Here is a 21,213-nt window from a genome sequence, read left to right as displayed (position 1 = left end):
GAGGACAGCCTCGATGGGCACCCACGTTCTGGCATGCCGGCTGGAAAACAGGCTGCACGGAAATCAGGATGGTCATGGCCTCGAGAAAGGAGACGTGGGTGGAGAGGATGGACCGCTCGGGGGAGAACACTCTGGAAGGATGGAATTCTCCACGTCTTGACCAGGGTGCATAGTACATACATCTGTCAAACTCATCTAAGCGTGTCCTTATGATTGTGCATTTTGTTGTATACAACGTTTATCTCAGCTTATTTTAAAAAATGTTTATTTATTTATTTTGAGAGACAGCGTGGATGTCTGCATGAGTGGGGGAGGGGCAGAGAGAGAATCCCAATCAGGCTCCGAGCTGTCAGCACAGAGCCCTACGTAGGGCTCAATCCCATGACTGTGAGATCATGACCTGAGCTGAAATCAAGAGTCAGACGCTGAACTGGCTGAGCTACCCAGGTGCCCCCTAATTTTTTTTTTTTTAACTTAGAAATCAAGTCTTAGAACTTTATGCTTCAGGGAGCTCAGTGAGATTACGAGGAGTGACATGAAGCTTACATATCCAGCTGCTTTCTGCTCCAGGGTGCGTAAAGCCTCGCAGTGCAGGATCCTGGCTTGAGGAGTGCATAGCACTGAGGAAAAATGGTATTTCCTGGGCTTCGTAATGCCCAGGGCATCCCTTGATCGCCCCTTGACCCGGCCTAGCATGGTGGATTGTCACTGTGACCACATGGTCTCAGGCAGGTAGGCTCAGAACACATAGCTGTTCATCAGCCCAATGCCGGTGCGTAAGCATCCAGATCCATACCTGGATTTATGGAAAGGGAATTGTCCTGGACTTGAACGGTGATACTCCCCGGTACCTGTTCCTTAACTTTGTGTGAACCTGGGCTGATCACTTAAGCTCCCCTTACATCATGTGGGAAGTGTGAATGATACGGCTCCCATCACAATGTTGTTGTGAGGGCACAATGGGCTGAATGTTTGCGTCCCCTGAAACTCACGTTGAAGCCTAAATCCCCAGCGTGATGGTGTTGGGAGGTGGGGCCTTCGAGAGGTGATGAGGTCATGAGGGGGGAGCCCCCCTGATGGGATTAGGGCCCTTCTAAGGGGATGAGGAGACCACATCTGTCTGTTCCCCTCTCTCTGCCATGTGTGGGCACAGTGAGAAGACAGCATCTATGAGTGCGGAGGGGGCTCTTCATCAGACACCAGATTGGCCGGCACCCTGATCCTGGACTTCCAGCCTCCAGAACGGTGAGAAACATGCTTGCTGTTCACACCCACCCCCATCCACAATGTTCTGCAGCCCGAGCTGAGACAGACAGGTGGTTAAGTGAGGTAACAGGTAAGAAAGCGCTCAGAACAGTGACCGGAACGTACTAGCAATCGATACATAATCGTTGTTGTTACGACGAAAGTCTCATTAGCACGGAGACGGACTATAAATGTTTAAGAAGAGCTTCCCGCTCAGATTTTTAGTTATTTAATAATGCATTCAGTTGGAGTCCTCTGGCGCCAGAAGAAAACCAGTGGTGGGAAATGTCCAACAAGGCGGATGCACTCAGAACAGCAAACCACCTGCACTGGCTTCTCTGGAAAGCTTCACCCGTTACTTCTTTTCCAGCTTTCCCTCCCCAGGCAAGACAAGGCATCCCACCGCTTGGGAGGGGGTCCAGAAACCTTTGCATTTGCACACCTCCCAGGAGAGTGTCCCCTTCCCCTTCGGCGAGGAGCTTGGGTTCTGGAAAGCCCTCCACACCTGGCTACCAGGTGAGGGCTCAACCCTGACAGCATGATGCTCCCTGAAGCTCCAACACTGTCTTTTTAATTTAGCAGAACTTTAAGAAACTGGAGGCTAATTTTCAGCTGAAGTGGAAGGAAACCACCACCCCCCCACCAGCACAGCAGGAGCGGGACCCCAGACCCCCACGTCTGCCCCACCCGGTGCGACTCACCTTCGTACAGCCAGTCACTGAGACCGTTGTAGATCACGCCTTCCTTCCCAGTAGACACCACACGAATGGCCTGCTTCCCGACGTGTGCGCAGTAGTAGATGTTGTTTTCAAAGATAAATATCTAATTGGGAAGAGAGAAAACACAGTGTTAACCAATGATGTGGTTATAAATAGGGTACTCGTAAGAAATCAGAAGTTGGGGATGTGGTCTGCATCTGCCTGGTGCATTTATTTGATGGGACAAAGGCAGCGTCAGGATCAGGTGGGGCTCACGCATGTATCATGTGCATTTCTGGTTAATCAGAGACTCCAGACTTCACACAGTTCGCCCTATGCCATCTTTAGGTACGTTCATCCTGTGCCATCACTTTCCACGTGTGAACAGTTTGTGGTCTGATACTTTAGGCACTTGCACATCAAATGTGTTGACTATTTCAGCTATTGTATTTTTCCTAGCAATTAAGATCGGTGAGCTGAAAAACTGGAAATCTGGCATTTATTCATTCACTATTCATTAAAAAATTATTTAGTGGTGCCTTTTCTGTGCCAATCACAGGAGGCACGGTGATTAATTGGGTGGGACGTAGAATGGCTTTTATTCTACTTAGAGTCTGGTAAAGAAGACAAACTTTACCAGGAAAATGTTCTGAGGGTGCAGGTGCAGCTCTGGGGACGTGTAACAGGAATCCCTAACTTAGGCCAAAGGATTCACTGAGAAAGTGATGGGCAAAACATTTTTTATCGCAGAAAAATACATCTAACACAAAATTTGCCACCATGACTGTGTTTGAGTGTCCGGTCCTGTGGCATTAAGTACATTCACACTGTTGTGCCTCCATCGCCACCACCATTTCCAGAACTTTCCATCTTCCCAAACTGAAACTCTGTCCCCATGAAACACTAGTCCCCATCCCTCCCCAGCCCCCCATACCCTGTTCCACTGTCTGTCTCCACTAATCTGGAGACTCTAAGCACCGCACGTAAATGGAATCATACAATATCTGTCTTTCACTCAGCATAGAGTCCTCAAGGGCTACGGCAAGTGATAGGGTTTCGAGAAAGTGCTGCTCACGCTGAGGCCTCAGTGAAGACAGCACAGAGATGAGAAGCTGGTTACAGAGAAGAAACAGTGTGAAAGCAGAGACAAAGTGGGCACAGGGTATTGGTGGAGGTGAACAGAGGCTCCTGCAGGCTGTCCTGTCAGGGGCATGGTGGCGGGGGGGGGGGGCAGGGGAGGGCAGGTGCCCCACCAGCAGCAGGAAGTCCTTGATGGTGGCCTGAGAAGGGGAGCATCACAGTCAGATGAGAGTTTTCTGGCGACGAGAAGGAAGCGAGACTGTGAATGGGGGACAGTGTGGCTGGCCTGGTCATCTGAGGGTGCTGACAAGGGGACAGTGGGGGACACCAGCCAGGAGACAGCCGCTGATGGCATTGAGTGAACCAAGGTCTAGGCGAAGGGGTGACATGAAGCAAAGTTGTTCCTGACCCGCTGGGTGGTGGTGACCCAGTTGTGGAGAAGAGGATGGTCTGGGTCCATGGTTCTGAATGCTGATGGCCCCCGAGAATGATCCAGAGAACTCTTAGAAACCCCACTGCCTGGTCCATCAGCCCAGCCCACTATCAGTATCGAGGGCTGAGAGCCAGGCATCAGGATTTTTAGAAAACATCCCACTTGATTCAAACCTGCAGCCAAATTTATGACCTGTGACCCCGGAGAAACCTAAGGTCTCTTAAGGTAACGACTTGCAGACAAAGCATTTGCGCTCTCCAAGGTGCTGACCGGCTCTGCCCTGTGTTTCTGTAGGAATCCCCGCTTCTGTGTCCGCAAGGCTTTGGACACACTGGTAGCAGCTGGCCAAGTGCCGACTTCTACATATGGACCAGGAACGGGACTCAAATCTGGTGCTTTTCTTTTCTTTGTTTTATTTTTTCTTTTATATTTTAGAGACGGGGGAGGGGCAGAAAGAGAGGAAAGAATGAATCTAAAGCAGGCTTCGTGCTCGGTGCAGAGCCTGATGCGCGCCTCAATGCCACAACCCTGGGATCATGACCTGAGCTGAAATCAAGAGTTGGATGCTCAACCGACTGAGCCACCCAGGCTCAGGCTTTTAACGAAATTCTAGAAAAACATACTGTCAGTGTCATTTAAGAGACCACAGAGAGGGTATTTTGCAGAGTACAGGAAAGGGTGGAAATACTAATTTTTTTATTGAAAATGCAAAAAAAGGCAATTTCCCCAGATGGCCCTCACTGACGGTAGATCTGAAAGGACCACCAAGTGTTAGTTTTCTGCTCTGGGCTCCTGGCGCTTACAGCATTCACTTCATCCCGAAACGAGTTGGAAAACTTCCAGACACAAGTATACATCCTAATTTAACTTCAGTAGCTGTTCTTATGAGTTTGCCTAAGGGTAAGATGTATTACTAGATTTTAACTTCTTTTATGTATTCTAAGCCTATAATAAATTTTTGAATTAAATCAGACTGCAGCCAATTAATATTTTGGGTGAGTAAAATTTGCTGTGATAGATGTTAAAACTTTTATCACCTTGGTTTTACTTTTAATGGAAGGAAATGAAAAGAAACAAGTTGTACCTAAGAGTGCGTTTTGCTTGGGAGACGTTTTACCTTTTCCTTCAGATGTTCCAGTGGAGCTCGGCTCAGAGGCGAGGGACGCGGTGTGGCTCTGTGAATGGTGGCACGGGGAGGGTAGGTGTTGGGGAGAGTGGCTGAGTTCTCCACTCTCCATGTTCTGTTCAGCACCCCGGCCATCACCTCGGGTCCTGATGCCCACGGGAGCACCTCACCTTCCTGGCCTGCGACCCCCACAGTCCCTGGCCTGGCCCCCGCGGTGTCAACACAGCCACTCCCCTCTTGCCGGGGGGTTTCTCACAACCTAGCCTGAGGTGGGTGGTGCCTCCCTGGCACATCCACTGGGAACAGGTGTTCCTGCTCCTGTCACCCCCTCCCCAAGTTCACCTCCTACTTGGCCCTCCTGATCAGTCTTTCCTAAAACACCACCTTTATCATGGCATTCTGTTACACAAAACCTGAAATGGCCTTCTGTTAACTATGGAATAGAGTTGAGGCGTCTGGTCTGGGGTTCAAGACCCGACTGTCTCCCTTGGCCTCTCTCCCCTGCAGGATTTATGGTGGTCCGACAACATGCAGGGGCGCGAGGGTGAGAGGCAGTCCATGGGGGCTCCCGTTTGCAGACGGGAGTCCAGATTCTACAGCGCTCAGTCTGCTCCAGGCCCCACAAGGGTGTCCGGAGCACGGGCTGTGGGAGCAGAGGATGTGCCAAGTGACCTGGGCCCATTGCTGGCTTCTGTGTGTCTCAGTTTCTCCTGTCACTAGAGATGGTAACAACCTAGTCTCAGGTGGACAAGAAGAGTTGGCAAATTGAAAGCAATGCCTGGCACAAAGGATGGGCTTGCTAGCACATCCGCTACTGCTGTTGTATAATGTTGTTGTGCGATGATGACCACCGTCATCATTACAAAAACCCATTCTGTCTGGGGGGATGAGGAGAGGCTTCACGGGGGAGGTGACATCTGAGCTAGACCCTCAAGGATAAATGCTTTTAATTTTGATCAAGTCCAATTTACCTATTTTTTTTCCTCTCATAGCTTGTGCTTTTTGTGCTCCATCTAAGAATCCTTTGCCAAAACCAAGGTCATGAGCATTTACCCCCCTGTTTTCTTCTAAGGTTTTATATTTTCGCTCTTAGTTTCAGGTCTATGATCCATTTTGAATTGTTTTTTGCATATGTTGGCCATGCATTTTCAAATGCTTTATAAACATTAATTCAGTTGAAAAAATAATGCTGTAGACAGGCATGAGCCTTGTTTTGAGGATGCAAACACGAGCACAGGGAGGGTAAGTAACTTGACCAATGTCTTGTTGGCCAGGGGTCAGCAGGGGTTCAAACCAGGTGGTGTCGGGGTCGCGAAACGCCATGCCCAAGGTCACCAGGGAATCCGAGGAGGAGTCAGGATTGGAACCCAAGCAGGTCTGTGCTCTCAGCAGGTACAGCACACTGCCTCTTTATAGCGACTTGTTAAATAAACAAAAGGTGTGATCTCTAACCAGAAAGGAACCAGAGACCACGGACACCTGTCTGAGCCACAGCGTCTCCTCACTCTCCCTCCGGCCACTTCTTCAGGCAGAAGAACATGACTGGATGGCATACAGGTCACAGTGTCACCGTCACCAGGATTTTGCCAGCAGATACAGCAGCCATCACAGGGTGTTCCCTTACCTGGGTTTATTCAGGGGAGCCTGGGTCTAGTGCTGCATGACCCACTGGGCTACGCCAGCCTCAAGGCCCTGCTGGCTCCTAAATCCTATCAGCCAAGGCTCTAGAATCGGTTCCAGTGAAGGGGCCGCCCACCTCTATAGCCTTCCCCGCTGTGGACACCTGGTTGGCGGCCGGGTCTGTACCCCACAGCTGCTCCGGGACCAGAGGCCACTCGAGTTCAGTCAGTGAAAAGGCTGCTGAGCCAGCAAAGCCCACCCTCACCACCGCAGCCCTGCAATCCCAGGCACGGAACTCTGCCCTTGAGTCTTTCTTCCAGAAAGTGTTAGAAAATATCCTCCAAAGTGGTGCACCTGGATGGCTCAGTCGGTTAAGCGTCCGACTTCAGCTCAGGTCATGATCTCACAGTCCGTGAGTTCAAGCCCCACATCAGGCTCTGTGCTGACAGCTCGGAGCCTGGAGCCTGCTTGGGATCCTGTGTCTCCCTCTCTCTCTGCCCCCTGCCCTGCTCACACTCTGTCTCTGTCTCTCAAAAAGTGAATAAATGTTAAACAAAATTTTAGAAAATATCCCCCAAAGTAATGAGATGTACACAAAGCACAGGACGGTGACAAAGCGTGTTCTGTGGTCCTTACGTGGTGGTTTCCAAGCACCACAAGTGGCCGCCAGGGACATGGGGTTTTCTGGTGGGACAGAAGACAGTCCCCACGTCCTGCACACTGGTGATCCTGATGACCTCCTCAATACCTTCTCTGTCCTCCTCACCTGGAGCTGTTTCCTCTGCTGTCTGCCCAAGTCCCAGTCACCCTGGGAGGCTCTGCTGGGCTCCACCCTCCCAGAAGCCCCTGCGTCACCATCCTCACTGTCCTGCCTCTGCTCACCGACACGCACGTGGCTGCATGTGGAGAGGGTTTTAAAGAGGGAGCGTGAAGGTCAGGCAGAGAGGATGAGGGAGGTTAGAAGTGGGGCAGGATGGTCACATCCCACGGGCCAGCGGCAGCGCTTCCAGTGGATGCCGGCACGAGAAGAAGCTCTTTTCAGAAGTGACCAATCAGCAGAGACTTGAGGAGAGTTCGTTTCCTGCTCCTGCCCGGACTTGGCCACAGCAGCTGGTGGAGATGCTGACAGAGGAGCGGCCACGGGCCCTGGGGACACAGGGGAGGCGCCCCCAGAGGGATGCGGCTCTGGCTGTCCCTCCTGAAGACTCGCTGACCTCAGCAGCAGAGGCCGTGAAGAAAGGGCCGTCAGTGCGCGTCTCGGGCGCAAGCTGGTGAGAGCCTCCCTCAATGGCAGGTGCTGCAGCGGAAAGACTGATGTCAAGTTTTCCCTCCTTGTGCACATGACCTGAGCAGACGGGGACAGCGGGCTACACACCCTTCGTACCCCATGTTTCTCCTCTTGGTTCATCGGTCTTCTCAGCTGACAAGACTCCAGTTGACAGAACTGGGCCTGAGTGCTGTCTCCTCAGCACCCCTGCTGCCCTTCCCTCCACTCTGGGGGCCACGTTACTCTGTGTGTGATCAAACACGATTATCTTTTTTGATGAAATAAATTTAAATTAATTTCACGAGAACTTGCAGGGTGGAAGTTTTGCTGGCATCCTGGCCCACACAGCTCACCTGGGAGCCCCAGATTCCAAGCGCATCACCGTGCTTCTAGAGAGGGTGGGGAGCGGTCCAGACGACGCCCAACAGACGAGATCTAGCCCGGGGTGGGAGGAGGCCATCACTCCCTAATTCACAACCAAAAAAGGAAACTTTTGGAAAGCAGAATTTGTGGAATATTTCAAGATCAAAGGCAAGGAAACTAAAAAGTCCAGAGATGTTAAAAAAGAAGAAGAAGAAGAAGGAGAAGGTGCCAGGGGATTTTCTGGATGGAGCGGAAACGCAGACAGAAGGCCTTTAACAGAAGAGGCCCGAACTCCGTGGCAGAGGACGAGGGCGGCAGCCTGGGGCACATCCCTGTTTATGGAGGAGGTAGAGGGCAGAGAGGCCTCCGAGCTTTCATGTGATGGGAATACCCACGCTGGGGTCCCCCTATCTCACAGGCTGCAGGGCGCCATCGGGAGGGGCCGTCGGGTCCCAAACGGTCTCGTAATTCACATCAACATCACCCTCCATCCACATCACAGTGGTGAGTGCTCCAAAGAGAAGGCCGAGCAGGTGTACTGGGGCTCTTCCTCCTCGTTGGAAAACCATATTAACACTGGCTTTAACACACATCAGCTGACCAGATCCTTCTTTCCATATGGTGTCGTTCTACTGTTCCTCCCTCCCCCGCGCCCGCAGGATGAAGCATCCAGCATCTCTTCCCATCCAAACCTCCTCTTGCCAGGTCCCCCTCTCTGCTGTTCCCAAATCAGCCCCGCTCATTCCTGCTGGGTAAGGCCCACAGCACCTGCCGGGACCCCCTCCCAGCCCGGCCAGATCCCCCTCTATCCCCAGGCGCAGCAGAAGCTTCTCCCCTACGTTCCTGGGCTCACCCCGCCCTCAGGACTTTGCTGGCACTTTCTGGTCCATTTTGCCTCTGCTGCCACACAGAGCTGTCTCCCCTTCAGCATCCACGGGTCCTTCTCCACAGTCCCCGTGAGAGTCCAGTAGGGCAGGGATGCGCGTCCCCAACCCTGCTTCTCCCTCAGCATCCGTAACAGGACCGTGCGTCCAGCCCTACTCCACAAGTACATGGATTCGTTTTCAAACACCTAGTTGGCAAAAGTATTTCTTCTATGGATTTGCTTTCGCTTCATCTTGATTCACGGAGACCAATTCCTTCCCTCGTTTCTGGGCATTTTGGTTCTTTCTGCTATCCTTGCAGTAGAAGGTGCGAGCCATACAGAGATTTTAGCACATCCCTTGCCCCCAAACACACTCTGATTTTAAATAGAGATTTCATGAAATACAAACCAAACAGACTGAAAATATAAGGTATATTTCACTATTCTTTTATAAAACACATATTTTTATTAGTGTGACTTAAAAAGTTTTTTAGTATTTATTTTTGAGAGAGAGAGAGAGAGAGAGAGAGAGAGAGAATGAGTGGGGAAGTGGCAGACAGAGAGGGAGACACAGAATCCAAAGCAGGCTCCAGCCTCTGAGCTGTCAGCACAGAGCCTGACGCAGGACTCAAACCCACAGACCACGATATCATGACCTGAGCCAAAGGTGGGTGCTTGACCGACTGAGCCACCCTGGTGCCCCTAATCTGAGTTTTTAATAAGCACTTTTGACTTATTATGGTTTATATACTCATGGTTTCAGTAATTTTTTAAGTTTATTTATTTTTGAGAAAGAGAGTGAGTGTGGGGGTGGGGAGGGGCACAGAGAGGGAAAGAGAGAGTATCCCAATCAGGCTCCATGCTGTCAACGCAGAGCCCAACATGGGGCTCAATCTCATGAACCGTGATATCGTGACCTGAGCTGAGATCAAGAGTTGGACGCTTAACAGATTGAGCCACCTAGGCATCCTATGGTGACAATAAATTCTTTACGAGTTCAATTAATTGGAAATCTCTGGAGGAATGTGAACTTTCAGTTAAACAAGTTTTCAGGGTGAATTCTCTAATTAAAGATCTTTCTGATTTCAATGTTTAGAGAAATATTTCCATATGTTCCTACTTTTGGGATATATTAGATAGAATGAGGTATACAGCATGGAATTGGTGTTGAGTAGGGACCTTGAGTTGCCTAAGCTCATCGGCATAAATATGTATTCTCGTTGCCTAGAACTGTTGCTGTAGTTGTAGACGAACGGATTGGGTTGAACCTATACCTGTCCTCAGAGGTGTTTTCCCTGATGCTGTCGGTACAACCCTTTTCCACGTAAGTAGTACAGAGAAAAACCAATATTTAGTGTATGAGTTAGCTGGGTTTAGACTAATTGAATCTTTGCCTTGTTTTGGAATCTGAAAACCTAATAAAACTTCAGCTGACTCGGTAGAAATCAACATTTGTCTGTGTGAGTGTGTGTATTAAGTGCTAATTGATACCCTCAGTATTTCTAAACTGGATTCGCAGGAGAGGACAATACAACACATCTCCACACGTTCGAGGGGTGGTTACAATAAAGCTCAAAGTGACATCCATGGCTAAAGAGGGAGCTAATTATCTCAGGAACCAAGGATGAGATAATTACTGTAATTGGGTGCAACTTAGCTCTTAGTTCTGGAAAATCAAGGCCAATAGGGAAGCATATCGAACAGCTCAGTGCTTGGCAAAAAGATAGCAACACAGGTCAGGGCAGAATGAAGAAGAGGAGGGAACATGGGGCTTGAAGCAGAAATCGAAATTCTAGCTGAGACTGCCATCCGGCCAGCTTCGCACGGGCCACCTGCTGAGCCTCACGTCCTTCACCGTAAATGCGAGGGTCTCTATGATTTCCTCTATCTTCTACATTGTTCAACAATGCTCAACGTTCACAGTGAGGCCAGCATGTTACTATCAAGGGGAACATGGACTCTCCATTTAGCAGTTGAAAAACCTCAATTATGATACTCTCTTAGGTTTCTTTAACTGACATGGCATGGACTTCCTAATCTCAAGAAGCCATCCCGGTAACACTATTTACTGCTTCTTGCCTCGTTTCTAATTCTCTTGAGTTTTCCTATTTCCTGAACAAACACAATTTTACTCATGTTTCCATAATAAATAAGGATGAAAGATCCCATTATATAGGGCATGAAATTTAATTCCTAGGGTGAAACACAGACCTGTCTGGATGGGGCACGGAGTTACTACCACCTACCACTGGTTCAGCAGTGATCATAAGGATGTTATGTATTTCTAAAGCAAACTAGGTAATCTTCACTGCAGGCCATTCTAACCCCACAGGACATACTGCACACAGTTAACTCACATTACTGGAACTACACACAAATAGAACACGTCACCAGAACGTGGAAATTCTGTCTCTAAATCTTGCAGCCCGGTCAACATATCTTTTAGGAGACTCTAGTAAATAAGCAAAATGCCGACCGGAGAGGCCAGTACGTCCCTGGGAGGCTGCCACTGGCCACATGCATGTTTCTATAGGGCTTTAATTTCGAGGTGTACCACAAAAGTAACCTCTGGTCCCTTGAACGTCTTCATCAACAGGTCCCGTAACAGCAAGTTAGAATCACCAACTCGTGGATTAAAAAAAACTGTTCTGCATTTAGAACTTAATGGTGGTCCGGTCCACATAGAGCTTGATTTTCTGCTAACTTTGTTTCTATTTCCCTGGACAGCTGGTATGGGTGGACAGGGACTCTAAAGGTTTATGATACGTTGCATCTGGGCGAGGAGAACTGTATATAATGAGTGGAAGCCGTAGCCGTGACTTCCCGGGTGCGTGGCTCCAGAGGGGCATTGGGCAGGGCAGATGCCACACCCGCCTATGGGCTCCTGTCTACCGAGCTGTCCTCTGGCAGGGAGAACGGGGAGGTAGTGGCTGCTTACGGCTGTGGGGGCACTGCCGCACGCGATCCTGCAGGAGAGGAACCCCTAGTACCACCCGCTGGCCAACAGTTCCTGTCCGTAATCCTGAGGGTCAAGTGGATGACTACCACGGCCATTTGTGGACTTCCAAGTGAGAATATTTGCTCCATTGATACAAGACCCCCACAGGGGTCTCAGAGCAGCCCTAAGGCTCCTTGGGCATCCCGTCTTCCCAGGATGGTGGGCATTGCAAGTCTTTCCCGGAGTGAAGTTACTACGGAGTAATTACAAGAAAGGCTATGTGCCAGCACTAAAGGAGGGCACAGTAAAACAGTGCTGGGTTTCTTTGAAGAGCAAACTGGCTGGCCGAGATCAAGCCATTTGTCTATGAGGGCAGCAAACCCCACAACCTCAGACCACACGTGTTCACCATTATCACAGCATATACAGAAAAAAGGAAAAATGTCACAATCCTACAACCCGCGTGCATACACAAAATATGACTATTAACAGAAGCTTTGTTGTATTCGATTCCCTCCTAGATGTGTGTGCGCATGCACGAAATCTAGTTTTTAATAAAACCAAGGTCATACAGCATGTGCAGTTAAGATTTATATCAATAATGCTTTTGTGTCACAGAGTATCCCTGACACGTGCCTCCTGGAGATTCACTAGGGGCAATGCCTTTATGGTCCTGTTGTCTGGCACAATTCTGTTTTTATTACAATAAAAGTGCTACCACTGCATCTTTGTGGTAAAACCTTTGCTTATATCTCCACTATCTCCCTAGAATAAATTCCTATGAGTGGAAATCATGAATCACACTCACTGTGCAATTAAAAAAAAAACAGGTAAAGGACATGAATGGATGCATCACAGAACCACACAAAGTACTGGAAAATACAGAAGCGTTTGTACTCGCTCATAACAAATAGAAATCTTATCGCAGAGGGACTATTTTGTTTATCAAATTGTCAGAGACTGAACAACAATGATCCCCAACATTGCTAAGTATGCAGGGCGCTCTCTGGATGGGAACAGAGACTGAGAGAACATTTACAAAAAGCAGTCGGCAAAGCTCATCAAAGGAGACTTTTTTGTGTGTAGATTATGTGAGAAAGACTTGGAAATAAAGTATAATTGGCCCGTTCAAACCATATGCACTGGAAACTGATGACGGCAGGAAGCAGCTGCCTCTGAACCAGGATAACAACAAACACACTCACAGGTGCTGATGCGCCTTCCCCCCCACCCCCCTGTCAACGACCCCAGGCTGCGGAGCCCTTCTCAAGGTCAGGAGCTGACCAGTCAGTCTGTAGATTAAATGAATTCTTTACTTGCTCTGGTTTGCTCCTGTCACTTGTATTTTGGCCATTCCTCTGCTCAACTGGGCAAGGAAGTGACCCTCCAGTCTCCTAGTTTAAAACCCCCTCTGGAGAGTGGATGGGTGGAGGGATGCCAAGGCTGTTGGCCAATGGGAGGCTTTAAGATTCTTGGTAATTCAACCCTTCTGCGCTGCTGGAGGGATTGCAAGCTGGTGCAGCCGCTCTGGAAAACAGTGTGGAGGTTCCTCAAAAAATTAAAAATAGAATTACCCTACGACCCAGCAATTGCACCATTAGGTATTTATCCAAAGGATATAAAAATGCTGATTCAAAGGGGCACCTGCACCCCAATGATTATAGCAGCGCTATCGACAATAGCCAAAGTATGGAAAGAGCCCAAATGTCCATTGACTGGTGAATGGATAAAGAAGATGTGGTATATACATATACAATGGAATACTACTCAGAGATCGAGAAGAATGAAATCTTGCCATTTGCAATAATGCAGATGGAACCAGAATGTATTATGCTAAGCGAAATAAGTCAGGCAGAGAAAGACAAATACCGTATGCTTTCACTCATATGTGCAATTTAAGAAACAAAAACAGATGAACACGGGAGAAGAGAAGGAAAAATAAAATAAGATAAAAACAGAGAGGGAGGCAACCCATAAGAGACTCTTAAACACAGAGAACAGACTGAGGGTTGCTGGAGGGAGGGGGGGAGGGATGGGCTAGGTGGGTGATGGGCATTGAGGAGGGCACGTGTCGGGATGAGCGCTGGGGGTCGCACGTAAGGGGTGACCTTGGTTCTACTCCTGCAGCCAAGACTACACTGTATGTTAGCTAACCTGAATTTAAACAAATAAACTTAAACATTTTTAAAAAGATTCTAGGTAATTCTTATTCAATTCAGGGGTGTCTCCATCACTTGACAAACACCCACTCAAGCATCTCCGATGCGCCAGGCTGGGCGCTAAACACGTGCGATACAGGACCACAGCTGATCTGTGCGGTGAACACAACTCTGTTTACCTGTGTGACCGCTTCGTATTTCCCACTTAATTGATCAGCCTGAAATTCAGAGCACCTGGTTCTGGCCCAGGCGGCTGTGGGACATGGCGAGAATCACTTAACTGCTCTGCCTTTGGATTTCCCCACCCGCAAAACCCAGATAACCCCACCGGCCGCACCTGCAGGAGATAATTTAGGGGAGAAAACCTTGAAGGTCATGAAGCACGTTTAAAGGTAATGTATTATCAGTAGAACAAGCATCATAAGCCCAGCTGATCCTTCCTACGGACGGCACCACTCTGATAACAGGGTCTCTGCAGGTTCTTACACACCGTCCCGCAAAAATCAGGGCCACACATTACATCCCACGTCCACTCGAGCAAATTAATACAGGACTTAATGCCACAGGGCAGAGTTCAGTGCCAGGAAAGAAAAAGTCTCGTAGATCGTCTAGGCTACCCTTCTTACGGAAAGTACTCACATTTTTCACCCTTTCAAAATGTCAACCCAAATCAAGACGAAACATCATCAGAAACCCCACCGTAACGACCCTCCCGTCAAGCAGCCTTCAAACATCAAGGAGAAGCTTCCTTTTCAAAGTCACCCACCCAGAAAAATCCCTCAGTGTCTTATCACCTGCAGAAGACACATTTAACCTGGAGAGTTCGGACGTGTTGTTTTTTCAGAGCTGAGGGAGAGGTCTCAAGATCAAACGATGCTCCTGTGCATTTGACAGACCTCATTCAGGGTCCACCGTGACGCTACTGACCTCCACACGGGAACTAAAGTGTTTCACAGCTGACCAAACGGATGTGATGCTCCTAGCGGGTCCAGGAACACAGAGCAGCGGCCGTGAGTCTCTGAGGCTCCAGGGCCGCCCAGGGTGGCCTGGCTGGGCTTCCTGAAATTCCCGAGGCTGGGAAAGGGCAAAGCACCCAACATGGCCTGGGCAGTGGGCTCCTCAGAGGAAGACTGGAGTGGGGAAAGGAAGGGCGAGCGGAGGCTGGCCAGGTAGAGGAGGTGCAGAGCCTTGTGGGAGACAGAGGCATGTGGGGACGTCTGGTGATGCCCCCTAGCGGGAGGCTGGGGTGGCCGGTCAAGACAGACAGTGTGGAGGATGCAGGGAAGGGGCAGGGAGAGCTAATGCAGGTCCTGCCGTCCACGTTAATGCTCACGTGCTTTCCTCTAAGAACAGGGAACCTGGAGGGCTCCGGTGATCACCGTGGTTGTCGGCTGCCCTGCGTTAGGGAGAAGATGGGCAACGTGCCTCCCACGACCACCCACTGCCGTGTAGGAGCAGGGGCGGTGAGTGGACAAGGGCCCCAGTGGGGTCGTCCAGCCGGGGGACAACGGCGGCTCGGGCTGGGTGTTGGCCGTGGGACCGTCGCGCTGCAGGCAAATCCCCAGGTGTGATGGTGCCTGGACACAGACGATGGGAGAGGCAGGGTGACGGACACATGTGAGTGGACGCATGGTGGCACCCACTGGGGACCCCTGCAGCAGGTCGGGTGGGAAACCACGATCCCACCTTAGACGCGGGAAATGGACAGTCCACGTGGATACGCACACTCACCAACGGTCTTCAGAGAGGCTTGTCTCAGGCTGCAGGTGATGTGAGTTGCACTTACACTTACCACGAAAACAGCTCGTCGACCCTGAACGACCTTGAGCCATTGTGGGACCCTGCTTCTTCTTTCCCCTTCCATCTTTCGTGGCACCACAGCCCATGCCTTGGCCCTGTGTGGTCGGCGGGAGCCCCTGGACAGGGACACGCCAGCCAGGGCATTCCCGGTCCCTGGTCCCGGTCGGGGAGGGGGTCCCTTAACACCTCGCCTCGCTGGCCAGCGGGAAATGTCAGGACGTCACCCATCAGAGGTATCAGTGCCAACCGCTCATCAAGCTGTCTTTCTTCAAAGGGTTCCGCATGGGAGGGCCACTTAAAAGCCACACAAAGGACCTCTAACAGGCTTCTAGGGCGTGTGACAAACTGCTGGAGAGAGGGCCTCTGACCCTTCTCCAAGGGAGACGGCCCCCTGTGCTCCAGAGGAGAATGCTCTCAGGTGCGCTGTGATCTCTAGAATGGTTGTAGCTGCTCTGTGGCAAATGCTGATCTCTCAACAAAAGGACAACTGTATTTACTGCCTCAGCCTTAAGAGAATACTCACTTCTGTTTTACATCTGGATGTCTTGGCTAACCACTTGGTGGCGATCTCCACTTTCCATTGGCCTAGACTGAAGCAGTTCCTCCCTGTTCCTGTGACTCTGGGGCTGTCTGTATTCCAAGGACTCTCCCCCCAGCCACAGTGATGCTCAGAGGTGGGTGCGTGTCCCACACAGTGGCCAGCACTTTCCCGATGCAGTTTTGAGCCTCGTGGCTTCTTGCCTCTGGGTCCTGGTGTAGAAGGATACAGACCTGGAAGTCCTAGGGGTTATTTGTATTCCTGACCCCGCAGAAAGTATCTATTTATGGTAGGAGACAGTGAAATAAACACCCAAAGGGAAACAGGCGGGAGGAGAGATGCAGGAGAAAAAGGGAAAGCAGGAAAGCAAGACAGGTAGAGGGAGAGACAGGTGCACACCCGAGGATTTGCTCCAGCACCTGGATACAGCTATGCCTGATGCCAATCCTGCCTCTGCCTATCCTTGGCATGTAAGAGACTTTCTTCTTTGTTTACTCCAGTTTAACTTGGAATTCTGTTCCTTATAACTGAAAAATCCTAGGAATATATACATTTCTTTTGCTACAGGTACTCTGTTGGCACGGTCTGCCTCTCTCCCTCCTCTGCTAAGTCCTTCCTGTCTAGGCACTGTGGACAATGACAGGTCTTTGTCCTCCAGGAGCTCATGTCCGGTCCAGGCACATTCTCGCCCCTGCTTAGGAAGATATATACAAAAGTACGTCAGACAACTAATGCCTCGTGTGCTGCACCAACTCTCAGCATTCTGGATTCTGGATGAGGTCTCATCCCTACAGTTTCCAAGGAATAGCTATGAGGCTTTTATTTTTTCTGGCTCACTGAAGGCGGCATCTGATGCAATCCAGACATCCATAAACCTCGGAGGCTGGCAGTCATAGAGATAAGGGTAAATCCACAGAAGGGATGCTAGGAGGGTGGACGGTCTGGTGGGTAAAGCACTGACGTGGCCGTGAAAGACCACTTTTTAAAAAATTTTTTTTTTTAACATTTATTTATTTTTGAGACAGAGACAGAGCATGAATGGGGGAGGGTCAGAGAGAGAGGGAGACACAGAATCTGCAACAGGCTCCAGGCTCTGAGCTGTCAGCACAGAGCCCGACGCGGGGCTCGAACTCACGGACCGCGAGATCATGACCTGAGCCGAAGTCGGATGCTTAACCAACTGAGCCACCCAGGCGCCCCGAGACCACTTTTGAATCAACCTGCTTCAGCCCAAGCACAACAAACTCCTGGAGCATCCCTCTCTGGCTCTGTTCAGCCCCCAGAACTCTCAGCTTAGCTTGAGTCCGAATGCCCTCAAGTGTCTACTCTTCATGTATGTCTCCTCTGCCTCGCGCCCACCCCTCCTTCCCCAGGACAAAACTCTCCTTTTACGGTGACTCCCCACTAACTATAATCTCTAAGAACATGGAGACCTGATCTGTGTTTTTTTTTTCATGCCCACATCAGAACCTTGCAGATAGTTGGTGCTAAATATTTGTTGATTAGTAGAATCATACCAATGATTCTAAAAGTAATAACTACTATTTGTTGAGGGCTCACTAGGGTGCCAAGCATTGGCAGATGCTCTGTATATATTTATTTTTATTTCATACTCATATACGATTTGTTAGTCAAACATTGTCCTAAGCACTTTCAAATATTAATTTACTAAGTCCTCTGAGACAGGCATTATTCTGGATTATTTTTTCCTTTTCAGGGATAAGGAAAGCAGGACTCAGAAAGGTCACACCTGCTCAACATGGTGCATCTTGTTGGTTGGAAAGCCAGGGCTTGGGCAACGCAACTCTCACAGCCCATGATCTATGGTCTCTCCTCATCCAGACATGAGAGACAGAAAGAGAGTGAGCGCACGCGCGGTGAGGGACGGGCAGAGAGAGAGGGAGACCCAGAATCCGAAGCAGGCTCCTGGCTCTGAGCTGTCAGCACAGAGCCCGACGCGGGGCTTGAACCCACAAACCATGAGATCATGACATGACCAAGGGCAGACGGAGCCACCCAGGTGCCCCTTTCTCCTTTCTGGGTCTTTCTGTATGCAGTCCAAATACAAATGACCCCTGGAGGCCAGCAAGGAGAATCAGCTTCCAGGGAAACCTTACCCAGAGTTCTCTGGTTGGAACACCTGAGCCATACCAGGGGTGTGAGCTATAGTGTGTTGGATGTGAGGGTACGTCGAAGCCACAGGCACCCTTCCTGGACACGCCAGCTCATCCCATCCAGACACATTCCCTCTGATGTTTCTGGACGACCCTGCTCGGAACTTACTCTTCTCCAAGGTGATGTGAAAAACAGCCAATCTTCTCTTCAGCATCAAGGGGCTCATTATCTAGTCTGTGGATTATTCAAGGTCTTTGAAGCTTCTATTTCCTCCTCCAGAGCTGCATACTGCTCATTAGCACCTCCCCAGAGGGCGGGCAGGGGAGTGAGAGAGAGTCTGGCTCAGCCTGGCACTTCTCACAAGACCGGGGTGGGGACAGGAGGTGGGGGGGGGAAGGACTCACGCAAACACTGTCCTGCTGCCTGCACCCTCCACCCCAGATATCTTGTCTTCTAGTATTTACACAGTAATAGGCAATGAAAGATAAATGGACCAGGACCAGGTAATTCACAAGAAAAGATAGCATGAGTATTCATTTATGGAAAACAATCCATTTACTATGAAATACATGCAAATTCAATCAACCATGGATATAATTAAATATACGCAGACTTAAATAGCTATGCGATTGGATATTAGCAAAGATTTTTTTGAAATCATAGAATCACCAATATTTTTTTTAAATGGTAAGACCTGATGTTGCCAGTGAATATACAGTAAGAAGGAGTGAGCACCACACATAAGACAATTTGTAATTCTGTGTGGAGACCCTCGGTAGAGGGTTCATATTTTCCGACTCAGTGATTCCACATCAGGAACAGTTCAGGCCCAAAGGTATTCTACGCCATCAATTCTAATACGGAATATTATAAAGACTCTAGATGCCCAACAAGAGATTGGTTACTTAAATTTCTATAAATCCATTCAATGAAATATTATATAACTATTAAAAATTATGTGTACAGGCATTTAATTGCACAAAAGGCTAATTGCATTGTAATAAGCAAAACGGGTGGGTTCTAAAGCTACTTAAAATTGTAGCTTTTTATGGCTGATGGAGCCAGCCAGGCGCCTCAAATTTCCCTGTCTTATGTGTATACACACATCTGCACACAAGCCATCACATGCACGTACACATATAACTATTCCAGTGTCACCGGACAGAGTGTTTCAGGAGAGCCTCGTTTTTGCTCATAAGTCAGAACCTTCCAGGGCCTTCTAGATTCATAGGAGCCCCGTGACTGTGACAAGTGACAGGGAGCTCTATGCCTGGAGCTGGGGAGGAGGGGTGGCCAGGAGAGGCTCTCGTTATCTGATGCCACACATCGGGTTCTCACACCTATGGACAGACTTCTCTTGAGGGCAGACGTGGTGGGAACCTTGCCTACTGGACCCCAGTGCTGTGCCTGGTTCAGAAGGGGCCCCCCAAGTCAGTCGCACATGTCTCCCACAGCCCAGGAGGCTGGCTCGGCTGAATGAGGACATCTTTGAGCTCAGCAGGGAGCGTGTGATGAAATATTTTAATATGCAGTCGACCTTCTGCTGTGAGCTTGGTAATTAGCACTTCTGAAAAATCAGTGCACTCCAAAATTTTAGCAAAATGAAAATGTTAATTAAGAAAGCAAAATTTCAAACTCCTTATCATATCAGGAGACATTCCAGCTGCATGATACCACTTGGTGTTCTGCAGACGGGGCTTGGGGGAGGCTTCACAGAACCACGTCAGCGGAGGTCCTCCTTCACGACATGCCAGCCCTCCCGCCACCTTCCTGAGAGCCAGCGCAGCACTTCTGGCGATGTAACGGCTTCACCACGACTCACATTAAACCTGGAGGCTAGGGCGCCTGGGTGGCTCAGTCGGTTGAGCATCCGACTTTGGCTTGGGTCATGATTTTGCGGTTTGTGGGTTTGAGACCCACATCGGGCTTTGCGCTGATAGTGTGGAACCTGCTTCAGAGTCTCTGTCTGCCCCACCCCACTTGTTCTTTCTTTCGCTCTCTCTCTCTCCCCTCAAAATAAATATGCATTAAAAAAACCCTGGAGGCTATTACCTTCTAAAACCTCCTTTGCGAGGAGCCAAGTGACCCCCCTTCAATCCTTAAAGCCCTCCTGGGGGGTAGAATGTACTTGTCAGTAGAAAAATAAAGAGTGGCTGGGGCGCCTGGGTGGTTCAGTCGGTTAAGCGTCCGACTTCGGCTCAGGTCATGATCTCATGGTTCAGGAGTTCGAGCGCTGCGTCGGGGGCTCTGTGCTGACAGCTCAGAGCCTGGAGCCTGCTTCCAATTCTGTGTCTCCCTCTCTCTCTGTCCCACCCCTGCCCGTGCTGTCTCTCTCTGTCTTTCAATAATAAATAAACGTTAAAAAAAAAAGAAAAGAAAGAGTGTAAATAACAGTCCCCAAATAAAAGTATGGCGAGGAGAAAAGGACAGTGAGCACATGTGCTTCCAACACCCTGAACCTTTAATTAATGACGTGAGACTCGGCTGCTACCCCTGAAATCATAAGTGATGACAGGGAAACCCAAGTCCTCAAAGCCCCGGAGAATGACCCCTATACATCTTGGTGCCTCTTGACCCCAAAGATTTATGAGATGATTTCCTCCTAAACAGCAGGTGGAGTTTTACGCACACAAGGAGAGGACCTAAAAGGAAGGGGTGCTCACACACAACGGGGGGATGCCATGGTGACTCCCGAACACGCATGGACTCGAACACGTAGCCATGTTTACTGAGTGCCTACTGTGTACTGAGGGGGTCACCGTGGTGTGATTTAATTACATGCATTTCCTCAGATTCTCCCAATGATTATGCAAAATAGGTATCTTAATCACCCTCACCTTATGGATGAGGATATTGACTCAGAAGTTTCAAGGTCAAAAAAAGCTAATGGGGTCGTCTGGCTCCAAAGTCTATGTTTTTTTCATTTTGTAATTTTCTCACCATTTGAGCAAAACTTATTATATCTT

The 21,213-nt window shown here is 49.5% G+C and overlaps 1 protein-coding gene across 5 annotated transcripts in view; it reads right to left on the bottom strand.

The window, feature by feature from the left end:
* The window catches only part of DPP6 (dipeptidyl peptidase like 6), a 939,040-nt gene that overhangs the window by 127,951 nt on the left and 789,876 nt on the right, over nucleotides 1-21,213 (bottom strand). For all 5 annotated transcript variants that reach the window (XM_053898709.1, XM_053898707.1, XM_053898705.1 and 2 more), the window contains exon 8: nucleotides 1,947-2,067. In XM_053898709.1, coding sequence (XP_053754684.1) covers nucleotides 1,947-2,067 — 121 coding nt within the window. The remainder of the gene's footprint in view (nucleotides 1-1,946; nucleotides 2,068-21,213) is intronic.

Source organism: Panthera pardus, unplaced genomic scaffold (assembly GCF_024362965.1).
Source record: "Panthera pardus isolate Hobbes unplaced genomic scaffold, ASM2436296v1 HiC_scaffold_9, whole genome shotgun sequence".
NCBI classification, from domain to species: domain Eukaryota; kingdom Metazoa; phylum Chordata; class Mammalia; order Carnivora; family Felidae; genus Panthera; species Panthera pardus.
Note: the sequence above shows the minus strand (reverse complement) of the source record. Positions and strands in the feature narration are given on the sequence as shown.